The 17,314-nt window shown below is 40.8% G+C and overlaps 1 protein-coding gene across 1 annotated transcript in view; it reads left to right on the forward strand.

Moving 5' to 3' along the window:
• grik2 (glutamate receptor, ionotropic, kainate 2) overlaps positions 1-17,314 on the forward strand; it is a 250,725-nt gene that overhangs the window by 215,271 nt on the left and 18,140 nt on the right. The window contains exon 15 of the mRNA XM_056251625.1: positions 14,638-14,863. Coding sequence (XP_056107600.1) covers positions 14,638-14,863 — 226 coding nt within the window. The remainder of the gene's footprint in view (positions 1-14,637; positions 14,864-17,314) is intronic.

Raw genomic sequence — 17,314 nt, forward strand, 5'->3', positions numbered from 1 at the left:
TAATATCACATGGAACTGTTTCACAATTTGTATCACTCTGATTGTTTCTGCCAGATCTATACTGGCATAATTTCTCACAGCGAGCGTCGATGGAAGAGGAGCAAACCCCAAAATCCCTCTGTTATTATGTCACGGTATGCAGTGTTGAGTTTTCTATAGTTCATATATGAACAATATATATATAATGTATGTGGGGGGAGGAGCAAACAACAGACACAGTGGGCTCTATCATACACCCGGCGTGACGCAAGTGTGTTTTGCTAGTTTCAGCCCGACGCAGTTTTCATTTTCACGTCCTGCGCCACGTTGTTTAATTAGCAAATGTATTTGCGCCCATCTGTTCCCACATGGGCTGCTGGTCTGAGAACGAGGTGTGTTTAGGAGCATTGTTGGAGCGTTGCTATTTTGAGGAACTGAAAAAGACTGAAATAGACTGAGCCATTGACCAACTGAAACCTGGTCTTGCTTTAACCTCGCGCACGAGCAGATCCGTTTCCTCGCTAAAGAAGCATTCAGTCTTTCCACTTGCAAAATCCTCCATGTAAATAGTGAATCCGCCATGGCGCGAGCGCAACTGGCTTTTAAGGTGAAAGGGAGATGAGATTCTGATTGGTTTATTGCACGTTACGCCCAAAACACACTCATTACTCATTAAGAGAGTAGGGACCACTCTTTTAGACCATGCGCTGGGTGCGCCGACCATTTTTACCGTCGTTAAACTAGCAAAAGGATTCGGATGCACTAAGTGCACGTCCTGCGCTTTAGACTATGTGCTTAGATCCTTAAAATAGGTGTGGCGTCAAACCTTGGAGAGGCGTTTTTTAACATGATGAGGATATTGCCTTTATTCGTCTCACAAGTGAGACATTTCAAGGAAAAATACAGCATAACATGAGGAGAGGTGAGGAGAAAAAAAGGCAACCCCCAGACTATGCTCCTCTAGGAGTACAGTGTGGGGACAGGAAAAAAACACTTCAGCAACATTAGCACACAATCAGTACACTTTACATGAACAAGACTTGCAACAGGGGTGAGGGGTGAGGGGTAAGGGGTAAGGGGTAAGGGGTGAGGGGTGAGGGGTAAGGGGTAAGGGGTAAGGGGTAAGGGGTGAGGAGTAAGGGGTAAGGGGTAAGGGGTGAGGGGTAAGGGGTGAGGGGTAAGGAGTAAGGGGTGAGGAGTAAGGGGTGAGGGGTAAGGGGTGAGGGGTAAGGGGTAAGGGGTAAGGGGTAAGGGGTTAGGGGTAAGGGGTGAGGAGTAAGGGGTGAGGGGTAAGGGGTAAGGGGTGAGGGGTAAGGGGTGAGGAGTGAGGGGTGAGGAGTAAGGGGTGAGGAGTAAGGGGTGAGGAGTAAGGGGTGAGGAGTAAGGGGTGAGGAGTAAGGGGTGAGGAGTAAGGGGTGAGGAGTAAGGGGTGAGGAGTAAGGGGTGAGGAGTAAGGGGTGAGGAGTAAGGGGTGAGGGGTAAGGGGTAAGGGGTTAGGGGTAAGGGGTGAGGAGTAAGGGGTGAGGGGTAAGGGGTAAGGGGTGAGGGGTAAGGGGTGAGGAGTGAGGGGTGAGGAGTAAGGGGTGAGGAGTAAGGGGTGAGGGGTAAGGGGTGAGGAGTAAGGGGTGAGGAGTAAGGGGTGAGGGGTAAGGAGTGAGGGGTAAGGGGTGAGGGGTAAGGGGTAAGGGGTGAGGGGTGAGGGGTAAGGGGTGAGGGGTGAGGGGTAAGGGGTGAGGGGTGAGGGGTAAGGGGTGAGGAGTAAGGGGTGAGGGGTGACAGGTGAGGGGTGAGGGGTGAGGGGTAAGGGGTAAGGGGTGAGGGGTGGGAGGTAGGGGATAGAGGTAGCCCAGCACAGGCAAGCAGCCATCCGGTCCTGCAGCCATTTCAGGCGCTGGTCACAGACCCGCCTGTCAGACTGGGGGTACAAAGCGACGAAGGCAAGGGATGGGGTATGGGACGAGTGATTGCATATCTGTATATAAGTGTAAGAGTTCATGTATGTGTAGGCCTGGAGAGTCGCTATGCCTGGCATCATTATCTAGGTGCCTCAGTCCGCAGGATTGTCATAGCGATACACAGCAAGTTGCCATGGAGACAACCTTGATCAGGTCCCAGACAGAGTCAACAATCAACAGGTGTCTGGGGAGTCGGGGAAGGAAGCAAGAGCGGCTCACTGCAGTGCTCTTCCGGGGGAGTTGTTGATCCAACAGCGGCCTTGGCCAAGACCAGTGCTGGTGTAGGGCGGCCGAAACAGATACGATTGGGATTGTTTGGTCTTGGGGCGAGTAGCCACATTCCAATTTACACGGCTATTCTCATGGTCCATTTTGGTCTTCTAAACAATCCATTTGCCTTTGCAAAGCTGTGAGCTTCTCCATGATGTTATCCATATTCTGGTTCATAGACACAGTCTCAGTGCTGACAGCTCTGCCCACCGCTTCAATCATGACGGGCAGCCTATTGAGGCTTTGGACAGCTGTCACTGTCTTCTTAATTCCTCGATAAACCAGGGCAATGCCTAATCCAATCAGCAGAAGACCTGTTATCATGGTTCCGAATAGGTAGATATCTTCAACGTCCTCCACGGAAAGAGCCCCCAGACACACGACCCGCCACCTCTCCCACGCGTCCATCGTGTAGCCAGTCGCGCACGTCCCGGCAGGGCAGTCAGGTTCCCCCGAACCCAAGCTTCTCGTCGAGAAGATGGTGTCAATTGCGTTGAGAGACCAGTTGATCAAATCCATAATTTCTTAGTTTGGAGAGCAGTGCTGAGAGAGTCTCTCAAAGTACAAGACAGTAGACTAGACGTGATGAGAGGAGCAAAGCAGGGGAGGTAAGGGGAGGGAGAGAAAACGTGACTGCCTCCGTTGAGAGCAAGAGAAGAAGTGAGAACATAAAAATAATGAAACTGCCCGAAAAGGGGAATAAAGCGTCCAACATCAATAGGGAAGGTGGTGCTCAGATGGGTTGGTCCCGGTGAAGGGGACGGCTCCTCATTCCGTCACAATATGTGTGTGTGTAACAAACGAGACATAAATGAACAGTTCTGTTTCTAAAAAAAACTCCTTCCATGTTGTATAAGTTTAACCCTTTTAGCTCCAAAAAAAAAAAAAAGACAGATGACAGATTCTGTGGTCTGCTACAGTATCATATTAGCAGAAGAATATGGCCATTTTAAGCAGCCACCATCTGGAAGTCAAGTGTTCCCTGTGCTGAACATACTGCCCTAAGGCTGACACATTCAATTATAGAATATTTTAACCCATGAAAGCAGGTGGAGAACACAGAAGACAGATATAGTCCTCCTCTTCTCTGGAGGTTTGCTTTCTTTGTCCTTCTCTGCTCTGAGGCATCTTATTATCTGTCACATCTAGTATGCCACATTCTATGCTTCAAAAGATATTATGATCAAAAAGAGGAGCAGGCTCACTGGGAAAGCAGCCTGACCTCTCTCTCATTCTCTCTCTTATCCTTCAGTATCAAAACAATCTGTGGCAACCTTTCACACTGAGGAGCACACCTTCACTCTCTTCCTCGACTCGTTCATCAGTCACATCTGTGTCTCTGTGAGAGGAACGGTTTGCTCGTCCAGGTCTCATCTGACCACCTCAGCTGCTATCATCGTCTTTTTAATTTGTTGAGAAAGTTTTCGTGGAACCTGCGGCTACTTCTCAGGTTCAAACCCTCATATTTCCTGAGCAATCTTGGTCTTATCAATCCTCGGTGAGTTTTTCTGTTCTCGGACCCCTGGACCGTCGAGATGAGATAGTCTCAGGAAGCGAATCACAGTGCTTGAAGAGAGCAGCTCCTCCTGTAGAGAGGGACAATGATGCTCGACACCCTTGTGATTCACAATCAACATTCATTCTGTGGCGGGAATTACATTTGAAAGATTATTTTTGGAATAGAATGGCCGAAAACTAATAATATATATATATATATATATATATATATATATATATTATTCATCTTATTCATCTTATTATTCATCTTATTATTCATCTTTCTTCATTATTCATTATTCATCTATAATTCATCTTATTATTCAGACATATAGTAAGTGGTCAGTTAACTATTTTGCGAGCTCATCTAAAGTGAGGACTAGTTATGCCTCGTAAAGCATAAAGGAGATTTAAAGGCTCATTTATCTTCTAAACATAAAAAGGAAACAAACACAACAGTGATACAGAACATGTAAAGCTTTACGAAGGAGATTTAAAGGCTCAGTTAAATATTTATAAGGCATAACTAGTCCTCACTTAAGATAAGCTCACAAAAATAGTTAACTGACCACTACTAAATGCTTTATAACTACCTGAATTAACCCCGAATTATAGTAGAAATACATGTTAATAAAGCATTTATTAACACACCAAGTAACTATTACTATATGTCTGAATAATAATATGTATGATTGTACATTTAAATAGTTTATTAATCATTTACTCACACTTTCTAAGTGATCTTATGAACCACTGACAACTCCTAAATAACTCATTTATAAATAATGCAATACTTCATTTAGAAATTATAAATTGATCATTAATAAAGTATGAATATACAATTATTAAACACACTATAGATATGCTTATACATCAAGAATCAGGCATGTATAGCTGTATTTACAAACTGTTAATGTCTATTAATGCTTTATAAATGATGAATTAACTGTTTACTAATGCTTAACTAATGATTAATAGCATGCAGTTATTATAAAGTGTTACCATTATATTAAACTTAAAAATATGAAACTAAGTTTAATATTCAAATTACTATTAATAATAATAATGAATGTATATAAATAAGTCTTGAATATAAATTAGGGATGTCAATTTCAGGAATTTTCGAACAGATTGTCTTTTAAATGAATGATCTATTAATTCATTTATAGAATGGAGGACTCCATATATCATGTGCACATGCTGAACTTTTTAAATATAATTTTAGTAAATATACTTAAGAAATGCAGGCATGAATCATTTTCAGTTCACTGTATTTTAATCAATTTAGGCCATGTTTATATAGGCATATATATATATATATATATATATATATATATAGACAGAAATAAAAATGAATACAAATACATATTAATTTTTTTTATGTTTTTTTAGTTATTTTAATACATCAAGTTGAACTAAATGAAAGTGAGAAATGTTACTTTGGCAGCTATAGCTGAAATAAAATAATTTTAGTTTGTTTTTTAAGTGTTTTATTTAATTACAGTTAGTATTTATTTTATTTTATTTTATTTTATTTTATTTTATTTTTTTAATATGGCTTAGTTAACTATAATAACCCTGATATATGCGATTAATAATTACTGTTATACCACTACTAATTACTATTATAATCTGTTATAATAAAATAGAAATGATTTAATTATGATGTAAATCCTCTATGGCCTGGTTTCACAGACAGGGTTTAGATTAAGCCAGGATTAGACTTTAGTTCAATGAGGACATTTAAGTCGCTCTAACGTGACTTGCACTGGTATATTTTAAGATATGTCAGTGCAAGTTGCTTTCAGTTAATACAGCTCAAACATGCATTGAAATATGATGATAGAAGTTGTGCTAACACTCCGTAAACCTTTATATTTATTTAAATGTCGTGAATGAGGTATAAAGACAAGGCACATCTTTAATACTTCAAAGAGGTGCAGGAATGTGTGTAAGGCCTAATCAAAGGCAATTTGACAAGTCTAACAATAGAGTCCCAAGAGACTTCCAGCCATTACACACACACACACACACACACGCACACAAACAAACATGCATGCATAATCACGTGCCCTTCCCTGTGGATGCTCTAAGAAGCCTTTCATTGTGCACATACACACTCTGTTTCTCTCTCATGATAGGCTATGTGTCTGCTTTTCGTAAAACCACAATAGTTAGCAGCATCTTTTAAATGTCTTTACATTTTGGTGTGTGCGAGAGATTTATCCTGTTAGAAGCTTCACAAAGATGCCATCCTGCATGCGTGTGTCAATATAATGAGAATGTGAGTTAAAATGGACAGCCACCTGCCGGCTGCCACTTCCAGCATCATTATCAGCTCGGGGTACAGCCAGGAGATGCTGGTCGCTGAGCTCGGGGTACGGCCAGGAGATGGTGGTCGCTGAGCTCGGGGTACGGCCAGGAGATGGTGGTCGCTGAGCTCGGGGTACGGCCAGGAGATGCTGGTCGCTGAGCTCGGGGTACGGCCAGGAGATGCTGGTCGCTGAGCTCGGGGTACGGCCAGGAGATGCTGGTCGCTGAGCTCGGGGTACGGCCAGGAGATGGTGGTCGCTGAGCTCGGGGTACGGCCAGGAGATGCTGGTCGCTGAGCTCGGGGTACGGCCAGGAGATGCTGGTCGCTGAGCTCGGGGTACGGCCAGGAGATGCTGGTCGCTGAGCTCGGGGTACGGCCAGGAGATGGTGGTCGCTGAGCTCGGGGTACGGCCAGGAGATGCTGGTCGCTGAGCTCGGGGTACGGCCGGGAGATGCTGATCGCTGAGCTCGGGGTACGGCCGGGAGATGCTGATCGCTGAGCTCGGGGTACGGCCGGGAGATGCTGATAGCTGAGCTCGGGGTACGGCCGGGAGATGCTGATCGCTGAGCTCGGGGTACGGCCGGGAGATGCTGATCGCTGAGCTCGGGGTACGGCCAGGAGATGCTGGTCGCTGAGCTCGGGGTACGGCCAGGAGATGCTGGTCGCTGAGCTCGGGGTACGGCCGGGAGATGCTGATCGCTGAGCTCGGGGTACGGCCAGGAGATGCTGATCGCTGAGCTCGGGGTACGGCCGGGAGATGCTGATCGCTGAGCTCGGGGTACGGCCGGGAGATGCTGATCGCTGAGCTCGGGGTACGGCCAGGAGATGCTGAGCTCGGGGTACGGCCAGGAGATGCTGATCGCTGAGCTCGGGGTACGGCCAGGAGATGCTGGTCGCTGAGCTCGGGGTACGGCCAGGAGATGCTGGTCGCTGAGCTCGGGGTACGGCCAGGAGATGCTGAGCTCGGGGTACGGCCAGGAGATGGTGGTCGCTGAGCTCGGGGTACGGCCAGGAGATGCTGGTCGCTGAGCTCGGGGTACGGCCAGGAGATGCTGGTCGCTGAGCTCGGGGTACGGCCGGGAGATGCTGATCGCTGAGCTCGGGGTACGGCCAGGAGATGCTGGTCGCTGAGCTCGGGGTACAGCCAGGAGATGCTGGTCGCTGAGCTCGGGGTACGGCCAGGAGATGCTGGTCGCTGAGCTCGGGGTACGGCCAGGAGATGCTGGTCGCTGAGCTCGGGGTACGGCCAGGAGATGCTGGTCGCAGAGCTCGGGGTACGGCCAGGAGATGCTGGTCGCAGAGCTCGGGGTACGGCCAGGAGATGCTGGTCGCTGAGCTCGGGGTACGGCCAGGAGATGCTGGTCGCTGAGCCCAGGGTACGGCCGGGAGATGCTGGTCGCTGAGCTCGGGGTACGGCCAGGAGATGCTGATCACTGAGCTCGGGGTACGGCCAGGAGATGCTGATCACTGAGCTCGGGGTACGGCCAGGAGATGCTGATCACTGAGCTCGGGGTTCGGACAGGAGATGCTGATCACTGAGCTCGGGGTACGGCCAGGAGATGCTGGTCGCTGAGCTCGGGGTACGGCCAGGAGATGCTGGTCGCAGAGCTCGGGGTACGGCCAGGAGATGCTGGTCGCTGAGCTCGGGGTACGGCCAGGAGATGCTGGTCGCAGAGCTCGGGGTACGGCCAGGAGATACTGGTTTTAGACCGATCCGCTTCATTGCACACGGCCCTCGGTGGAATATCTCAGAGAAAATACCAGCAATTAGGGGTGTAACGGTACATGTCTTAGTATCGAACCGTTTCGGTACAAGGCTTCCGGTTCGGTACGCATACAAACTGAACGATTCCTTTGACCATTTTTCCTGCTGACAAAATCTGCGCTGGCGCGACGGCGCGACCACCACAACGTTGCGCCACATCAAATGGCAAACGTAATGAAAGCGGAACAAAACTGCGCTCCTCATTATATTGTGCTTCACGGACCGTTTATCAGTTCGGACCAGCAACATCTGTGCAGCGCGAGCCGATCTCGATCAAGCGACACTGTTACTACACAGCGCTAAGAGATCCAGTGAAGAACACATTTGAGTTCGCCACTGAAGTAATAACATCGCTGCGGGATCTAGTGAGAAGCATTCACATTTCTCCGTTATTACCGTAGATCTCTATTAGATCAAACAGCGCTGACCAGGAAACCAGGAGAAACATTGTGCCGTGAATGATCTAGTTATAGGCTTTAAGTCCACAGATCAGCAACATTCACCATGGATTTAATATAGTAACACTAACTGTAACCATGGAAGTTTGGCTGGAATAGGGAAATGCTTTCAAGTACTTCACACATCTTTTCCCAGCACTTCAAAACTCAAATATTATATTATATATTTATAAATATAGGCCTATATTTAAATGTTATTTTTAATGTGATGACCAAAACATTATTTGTTCATCCTTCAAAGATGACCGCCATTTATAAACCTGAATGTTTCAAGATGTAGGAAAACTCAAACTTATTTAAAAATATTTTTTCTTTTAACAAATAGGAAATTTCTCTGGCATTTCTTTCTTTTTGCTGTATCGAAAATGTACCGAACCGTTACACCCCTACCAGCAATCCACACAGAACTCTCGCAAATGTTTACTGAGGATATTTAACATAAAGTCTTATTATCTGTTCTGTTTACACCACAGAAATATTTCATATATAACAATTGGGGTTAATATTGAGCAACATTGTTTTTATTTAATGCAGGTAACATTATTATCACATCATATCAGATAAATAACTGTTTCTGTTGTGGATTTTTAAATACTGGTCAGAACTGAAAATCAATTCTAACGTTTAATTATTTAATTATTTCCATTGATATTAGAACTTTAGAAATGCCTGAGATCAGTTGATTTTTTGTTCACCCTTGAGGACAGATTCCATTAATCATGATTATATTATTAACAGATAATAACACGTTAATAAATATGTAATAACCTAATATAAATTGAATATGAAATATATGTATTATCTATTTTTATGCCACTACTCCAAGTTTTTAAAACCGGTGAGAACTAAATTGAATTTCAGTTTGAAACGCAAGCCCCTGAAGCGTTCTAGTCTTTTGTAATATGACACCGTTATGTAGTAGTACTTCACAATCACTATGTGATGAATAGAGTTTAAATGCAGTTTAATGTGTTCTACACAACATTAAAGTTTATTATGGAATAATGGACCATTTGACTGTAATGTAGGCTCATACTGCTTAACATTCAGCTCTGGATACTTGAAGCCTGCTTTCTAGGGCAGAGATATAGACACATTTAGACATCAATTAAGATTATTATCTGTTCTTTTAGATTGGGTCATTTAAAATATGTATGTGGTGATTTGAAGTCGTGGATGAAGTATTGGTTAGCTAACATGGGTGTAGCATACTTTTTTAATTGTCAGGGAATTTGAAGCACCCATCATTCTTTAAGCTCCACCAATGTCTCAGCCAATAGAGCGACATGGTGTGTTTGTCTAAGCCAACCAGAAGTCAGTATCAGACATTCCCTCCACAATAACAACCAATTGGATTTTTCCATTTGCTTTTGGATCAATGCAGGAAATAAGCTCTGTGCCAAACAAAATGTATGATTCTTACACATTTTGTTCATTGTGATAATCTTCACAAAATAACGCAGCTTAATACAATAGGCAGAAGTTAAAAGCTAAACGCAGGCTTTAAAGGAATTACCAGTGGTGGACGAAGTACACATACCATGTACTTGAGTTAAAGTAAAGATACTCAAGGTAAAATATTACTCAAGTAAAAGTAGAAGTGCTGCCTTTAAACATTCACTTGAGTAAAAGTACAAAAGTATTTGCCTTCAAATGTACTTAAGTATCCAAGTACTATGATTTTTTTTATGGCTATAATGTCCTATTATCATTTGTCACAAGACTCTTGCTTAACTCAGTCTAAGTGAAGACTAATGTCACTCTTGGCACACCAATCTATTAATAAAATGACATTAATTAGTCACTTGCAAAATTAAACACACAAAAAATGTATTCAATTCAATTCAAAAAAAAAAAAAAATACATATATATATATATATATATATTTATATATATATATATGAATTGAATACATTTTTTTTGTGTCTTTAATTTTGGAGGGAAGGGGATAAGGTTTGTTCCCATAAGGTATTATACATTTACAGTATTTACTGTATATATTTTTCTCGAGCGTCTATGGTCATAATTATTAACATCCTAATGTTATGATACATTCACATAAACCATTAAATATATATAGGCTATATATATATATATATATATATATATATATATATATACTGTATATATACACACACACACACACACATACAATATATATATATATATATATATATATATATATTCTATGTTATGGGAGCAGCCAATTTCCTTTCAAAATTAAACACAAAAACGTATTAATGCAGTGTTTCTGCTAGGCTACACCCCAGAAAAAAATGCTATTATATGCAAGTCATTTTAGTGTCAACGTAATAAGCAATGTACATTATGCGTCAATATTTACCGATAATTGCTGCAATAATAGCTGCTGCTCTCTGTCGCGCTTAAAATCATTGTCAACGCGATTTGTTTGGAACTATTGAGAGCTACACGAATAACGTGACCGCGCGGCGGCGAGATCACTGTCACAACCATCTATGTTCGCAACTCTCATATTTTACGGCTCTGGTTCGCGCTTAGTAGATACCGCCAAGGCAAGTTCAAAACAAAGCGGGCGCGCTGTACTGTGATTGGTGGCTCGTTTGACCAGTTACGTTTTTATCCACTCATAACTAAAAAGGAACGACTGATTTTGAAAATGTAGTGGAGTAAAAAGTAAGATATTTGACTTTGAAATGTAGTGGAGTTAAAGTAAAAGTCTCCCCAAATTTAAATACTTGAGTAAAGTTCAGATACGCAAAAAAGCTACTTAAGTACAGTAACGAATTACATTTACTTTGTTACTGTCCACCACTGCGAATTACACCACAATCACAAAACTTCTCCATCAGTAAGCGTCAACAACTCTTTCAGTCTTTATTGAAAAACATTTTCCCTTGAAGTTTGAGTTATATATAGTATATCAACTCATCAAGGCTGTAAAAGCGCTTAGTGAGCAGAAGAGTTTTCCTCTTCGGTGTTATGACGTGTAACGAGGAAACCCCTGTAGTCTTTTTAACTTTAAACTTTATTGTCCTTAAAGGCAATTCTTTGTGTAGACAGCAGTATACACATGCACATATAACAACACATATCACAACACAACACACAGATTACAATCAATCATTTAAAAACCTAATTACAGCAGGTATAAAGGAATTTCTGTATCTATTTGATTTACACAAGGGGAGTTTAAATCTCCGTCCTGAAGGAAGTAGTTGAAGTTCACTACATAATGGGTGAGTGACATCAGAAAAGACTAACTGGCCCTTCCTAATACTGGCCCTTCCGAGAGTCTCGACTCTCGTTAGCAACTGCCTTTTATAAGACAAGTAAAGCTTTGAAAAATATTACATGGGGGTATTATTGATGAATTTCATTGAATATAACATGAAAATAACTTGAGCTTGTGTTCACCACAGACCCTTAATTTTAGGCATTTATAATATTTTTTTAAAAAAAATTTTAAACAACAACAACAACATTGACTTCAGGATGAAGGAACCGGAATTGCTAAAATGCTGAAGGCCCTGATGTACTCACTGTAAAGTTCTTTCTGTTCTTCGCTTAGGGGTAAAAAGAAGTTTGAGATACCTTTGCAGCGATAGACTCTTCCCAACTGTTCCCCACACTGGTGAAGCGACATTTGGACTGCAGATAAGAAAGCACCTGATCATAGGGATGTTTGTACCAGCTCTGCAATTCAGCAATCCAGACACATCACATCACATTTATTTATATAGCATATAAGAGATTGCTTTAAAACAAGCAGTTTTACAGTATTAAACATGAAAAACGTGTCAGTGTCGCTTTCAATTAAAAGTTGTTAAAGAATGTCAATGTTAAAGAAGACGGAGCCTCAGAGCCACACCCACCAATTACATCATCACCACGGACCAAGTTGTTTACCAGTCAGAGGGAAGTTTTCCTGGAAGCTGCTTCAAACTCAAGTGTTCAACATTTTGTCACACCAGTTTCCACCAGTTTATCAGGGTCTTCACTCATCTCTGGGTTTGGGCCTTCAGAAAAACATACATCATCCCTGCAGCACTCTGCAGACAGTGGACGAGGAAACGTATCAGTCAACAACAACAGGCTGACATCTGTTTACTTTCACACATCCAAGACATCAATAATGTTGTGTGTTTTGTGGATGTTTCTGAGTGAAAGTTGATGGATGTCCCTTTTCAGTCCAAAAAGCTGGTTAAATATTTTCAATCTGGAACATATCCTTATTTTACATTGACATCACTCCCACAGTAACGTCTATTTTTCCGGATCAACCAATTGTTCTATTATTCGTCTCAGTGTCAGAACAGATAATAAATTTGTTTCATTTTCATTGTCTTGTCATCGAAGAATAACCGCCGCAGCAGAGAATGCTTCAGGTCTGATTGTAGTGTGCGGTAAATTAATCAAAGCTTTAGAACAGATCGAGAACCAAGAGCAGATTAAAGTAGTGCAATCTGCGAACACTTCAACATGATCAAAGTATTCGACAAATCACTGCTAATCAATCCAAACAATCTCAAATCAGCCCAAATGCACAGATAGCATCACCGCACTAAAGAAAGAAGGAAGGAAAAATGAGAGATGATCACTGGAGAACTGACACAGAGGGACTTTTGTCACGTCACACTTACAGCATTGTTTATTACTTGGGTTTTTTTAGTTGTTCTTTTTTAGATAAATTGATATTTCCCTTCTTTCTGTCTATCTCAGCCCTTATAGTTTTGCCTCATCAGCAGTCGTAGTCTACATGTGCAATTGGCTGATTTGTCAAGGGTAACTCCAGAAGATTCTGATAGGCACTTGGCAAATCACCCAGTTGATCTAAAATATCGACCGGCCACAAAAAGTCATTACACACAATAATGGCAGGCAGGACCTTGAGTATGTGACTTAATTAGGTTTCAAATGCCACCAGATGTGTTCTCAGAAGCACAAAAAGACCTGAGTTTAAAATGGTTGAAGATTATATGCAATTGGTAACAGTTTCTCATGCTACTAACCTTAATATCTAAGTTGATTATGGGTTTATTTGTAGTTCTACTGGAATAAGACGGTGTTATTTTGTGTGCATACATTTCAGTTTTGGAGATTAGTCAGGATTAGTCATAAACAGATTTGTGTGCTTCTGCCACAATTTGTGCCGTAGTAATCATGTAAAGGGGGCAAAATATGACATTTTAAGCAATAGGTGTTTGATTATTCTTAGAAAGATTATTTTGAAAAACAACTGCATATGCTTTGTGTTCCCAGCAAGAGAGAAGTGTGAGCGAGAAAAGCTTGACTGTGGGTGGTTTATTGGTAATAAAATGTGATCTCATTTGTATTTGTAGGTACAACTTTAAGGACAAATATTTACAAATCATTTGAGCTTTATTGGTTGATTTTTTATGTTTTTATTTTATATTTTGTATTTGTAGGTTTCTTTATGGTATATTTATGCAGTAGTTCTAAACTATTTATTACCACTTTTTGAGCATAGACCTGAAAATGAAATTTCCAACTTAAACTGTCATACATTTTGAATGCTTTGGAGCACAGACTGAAGTTTGGTCTCTTTTTAAAGAAGACACTTAAATTATGAAAAATAGACAAAAATTCTATTTTAAATTTGTATATGATGTATGTATTTTTTTTATTTGTAACTCGAAACTGAGAAAATCAAAAATCAAGTTGTGTTCCACATTTGAGGTTGATATCTCAAAAAATGAGCTTTCAGTAAGATTTTGTTTGTGTGCAGTACCAAACATTTCCACTAGATGAAGTTAATTTTCCATTACTTTCCAATACAGCCATTTTTGACCGCGAGGAGTACAAGTGTGGCTAATTTTTTCTTCTTTCTTTCAGGACGATTTAACCTTTTGGAATCATGTCCATGATTTTCTTTTTCTGTATTCACATAGCAAGTTTCACACCATTTCGACAAAGTAAAAAAAAAAAAAAAGAAGTTTTATTACAGTTTTCTTTTTCTGTTAAAATGACTGAAGAGCATGCGTGGGTATTTCTCTGAAAATACTGTGTCATTTAGTGATTAATCAGAGTCTTTTTAATGGGATTGTCACCCGTGACGCCACTTTTGCAAATTTTATGACAATTGCAGTTCCAGCTTTTATATGTCTAAAGTACATACGTAAAAAAAAAAAATACATTTTAGAAGTTGTCAATGTTTTGATATTGTGTTGTGTCAATGTGTATCCAAACCACATCTTTCTTATTTCAGATTTAGGGTTAGATAATATAGTACTGGAGTTTGCATTGTTGTTGTTGTTGTTGTTTCAAGCTCAAATATTGTTTGCTGTTTATTATTGAAATATGCAAATATAATGTTAAAATGGAGAAAAAGCATATTTTATTTGTCAAAAAAGCATTTATGAATTAAAAGTCTGATTATGATTTCGACTTCTCTCCCAGAAAACAAAGATCTCCACGTATGATAAGATGTGGGAGTTCATGAGCAGTCGAAGACATACGGTCATGGTGAAGAGTATCGAGGAAGGAATCGAGCGCGTGCTCACCTCAGATTATGCCTTTCTTATGGAGTCCACCACCATCGAGTTCGTCACCCAGCGCAACTGCAACCTCACCCAGATCGGAGGGCTCATAGACTCCAAGGCCTACGGGGTTGGCACTCCAATGGGTAAGGCACTTTGCAATATTAGTTTTATTTGAATAATGTATCATTTACTTAACTAACACTGCATTCTTGTTCCATGTCTAAAGCTGTTTCATGGTGCTTGTATCACTCTGTGTGCATAACATAATTTTAATTGATGTGAATATTAATACACTATAAAAAATGCTGGGTTGGTTTAACCCAATTTGGGGTCAAATTTGGACAAACCCAAACGTTGGGTTAAAAATGTAATTTAAAATTTTAACCCAACTGCTGAGTTAGTCCATATTTGACCCAAAGTTGAGTTGAAACTACCCAGCATTTTTTAGAGTGTAAGCACTTCTTTTATTATTTGGTATGTAGCCTTGTAATAAGTGGAATGGGATTTTCTACCTATAAAAAAATGAATGAGGAGGAGGGTAGTGAAGGACGTCCCGGGTCACTAAAGACCCGAGGTGTGTGTTTAAGGATTAAATGAACGGCCAAATTCAGCATTTTGTCAGCGTACCCCCTATCTTGGCCCAGTGGTACGTGTCCCCCAGTTTGGGAACCACAGCTCTAATGCAACAGTGGCTCTACTGTTGTCAATCAGTATCTCAAACAATGATTGAATTGATGCTGCAGACATCACTGCCCTAATCAATAATCCGTTACAGCTATTTGCCCTGATCTGAACACATGTGCATAATCAAATCAAAAACATTTCTATTTTGCTAAAATAGTTATTCTCAGCGGCATTACCTTCCAAAAAAAAAAAAAAAAATAGTCATACACCTCAACAAAAACATGAATCACTGAACAGCCTGATTGAAATGAGAGACACAGTCGTTTATCATCACATCTCTGCCATGCAGAAGTGTATTCTCCTCAAAGTGTGTTTCTCTCAGACTGCAGCGTCGACTCAAATCTTCATTTCATTTTGATTAATGACTGTCTGGCTCTGTCGGTGAAGGTGAAGCGGTTGAGGTTAGCGTCTCTCAGCGGCTCAGTGAATGTGCAGAAATGCGGACCCCGAGGCAAACGTGCATGAAATAGACGAATGGATGAGATAAATAAATGAAAAGAGAAACTGTGAGGCGTTTCCCCTCCTGCACATAAGATTATCGGTCTCAGTAGTAGATTGTCTTAATCCGGTTATACATGCGGCTGCGGGCTGTGTCAGTCCTCACAGTAAGACTTGAGTCCAAAAACATCCAGAATTGTACATGATACTGCTGTAAGACATCTCAACACAATGACCCTAAAACACTTTCCTTATCACGCGTTTGTAGAAAAGGGAATTAAGGTTTCTATGATTTTTGTCACATTCCTTTAGAGCAAGTAGTGCACATCCATTTAGAGGAATATAAAAAAATATATATTTTTTTCTTTTGTGTTTATTCGTTTTTGAGAGAGAAAGCTGAAGCTCATGGTTGTAGAATAACTCGGACCTCAAAGCTACACACGCAACAAATGGCCTCAGCATGTGATCGTATCGGATATAAAACAGCACGATCCATTACATGCAGAATTGCTTTGAAAGGACTAAAATAACCAAGAATGGAAAAGGCACCTTAATGTGAGGATGAAAGGCCTTTGGCCAGCTCTGAAGCAGGACTCCTCTACCTCAGGCTCCTGTCAATCAGCCAAATGAAAGAAAACCACAAGCTTTATTTCACTCATTCAGTGTGCTGTGTATGAACTGATGTATTGTGTTCAGTTTGCTGTGGTTTCGTGTGTCAAATATGTTAATTAGTGATGTAGTCACTCCTACATGATGTGGTCATTGGTAGTAGACCTCCTTAACCGAGACCAAGGCTGGGCGAAACCGAGTCAAGACCAAGACCAGATTCAAATTCATTTGAAAGATCCACATTTCCTGCCAAAGAAATGTTTTATATTTAATCAATAAATACAATTAGAATAATAAGACACTTTATAGAGCTATTGCAAATCAAATGAAATATAGCTAAATCTTGAATATAGAAACACGATGAAGAAATAAAATGATAGTTTTAAATATGAAACCGCTGTTGTAGAGTAAATGAACGAACAAAACGCATAACAAGTTTTACGTTTGGAATGTAGCACTATTTATGAACATATTATAAAATAAACTTTTAACTCTTATTGCGTTGGGGTCAATTTGACCCGTATTTGATTTTCAAACTGCTTGAAACACTGGTAAACTGATTTTTTTATTCTTGAAATTTTGTGAATATTTCTCATTTAGGGTCATGAATGTGCATGCAAAGTTACAACACATAGATGTGTTTTGGAAAGGCTGTATAATTTTTGGTTGCTTTGATTATATTGGGGTCAAGTTGAGCCCAATTGGTTTCCATTCAATTTGCCCACAACCAACACTTTTAAAAACAGCAGAGTCAGGTAAATAACAGAAATTTGTGCTTTTCAAACACTACAATATTAACTTTTTTCCATGAAATTTAAGACTTGAAGTTTACTCAACTGAAAACTCATCTTTTGAATCAGGAA

This window comes from Rhinichthys klamathensis, unplaced genomic scaffold, assembly GCF_029890125.1.
Source record: "Rhinichthys klamathensis goyatoka isolate OS25496 unplaced genomic scaffold, OSU_Roscu_1.1 h1tg000087l_1, whole genome shotgun sequence".
NCBI classification, from domain to species: Eukaryota; Metazoa; Chordata; class Actinopteri; order Cypriniformes; family Leuciscidae; genus Rhinichthys; species Rhinichthys klamathensis.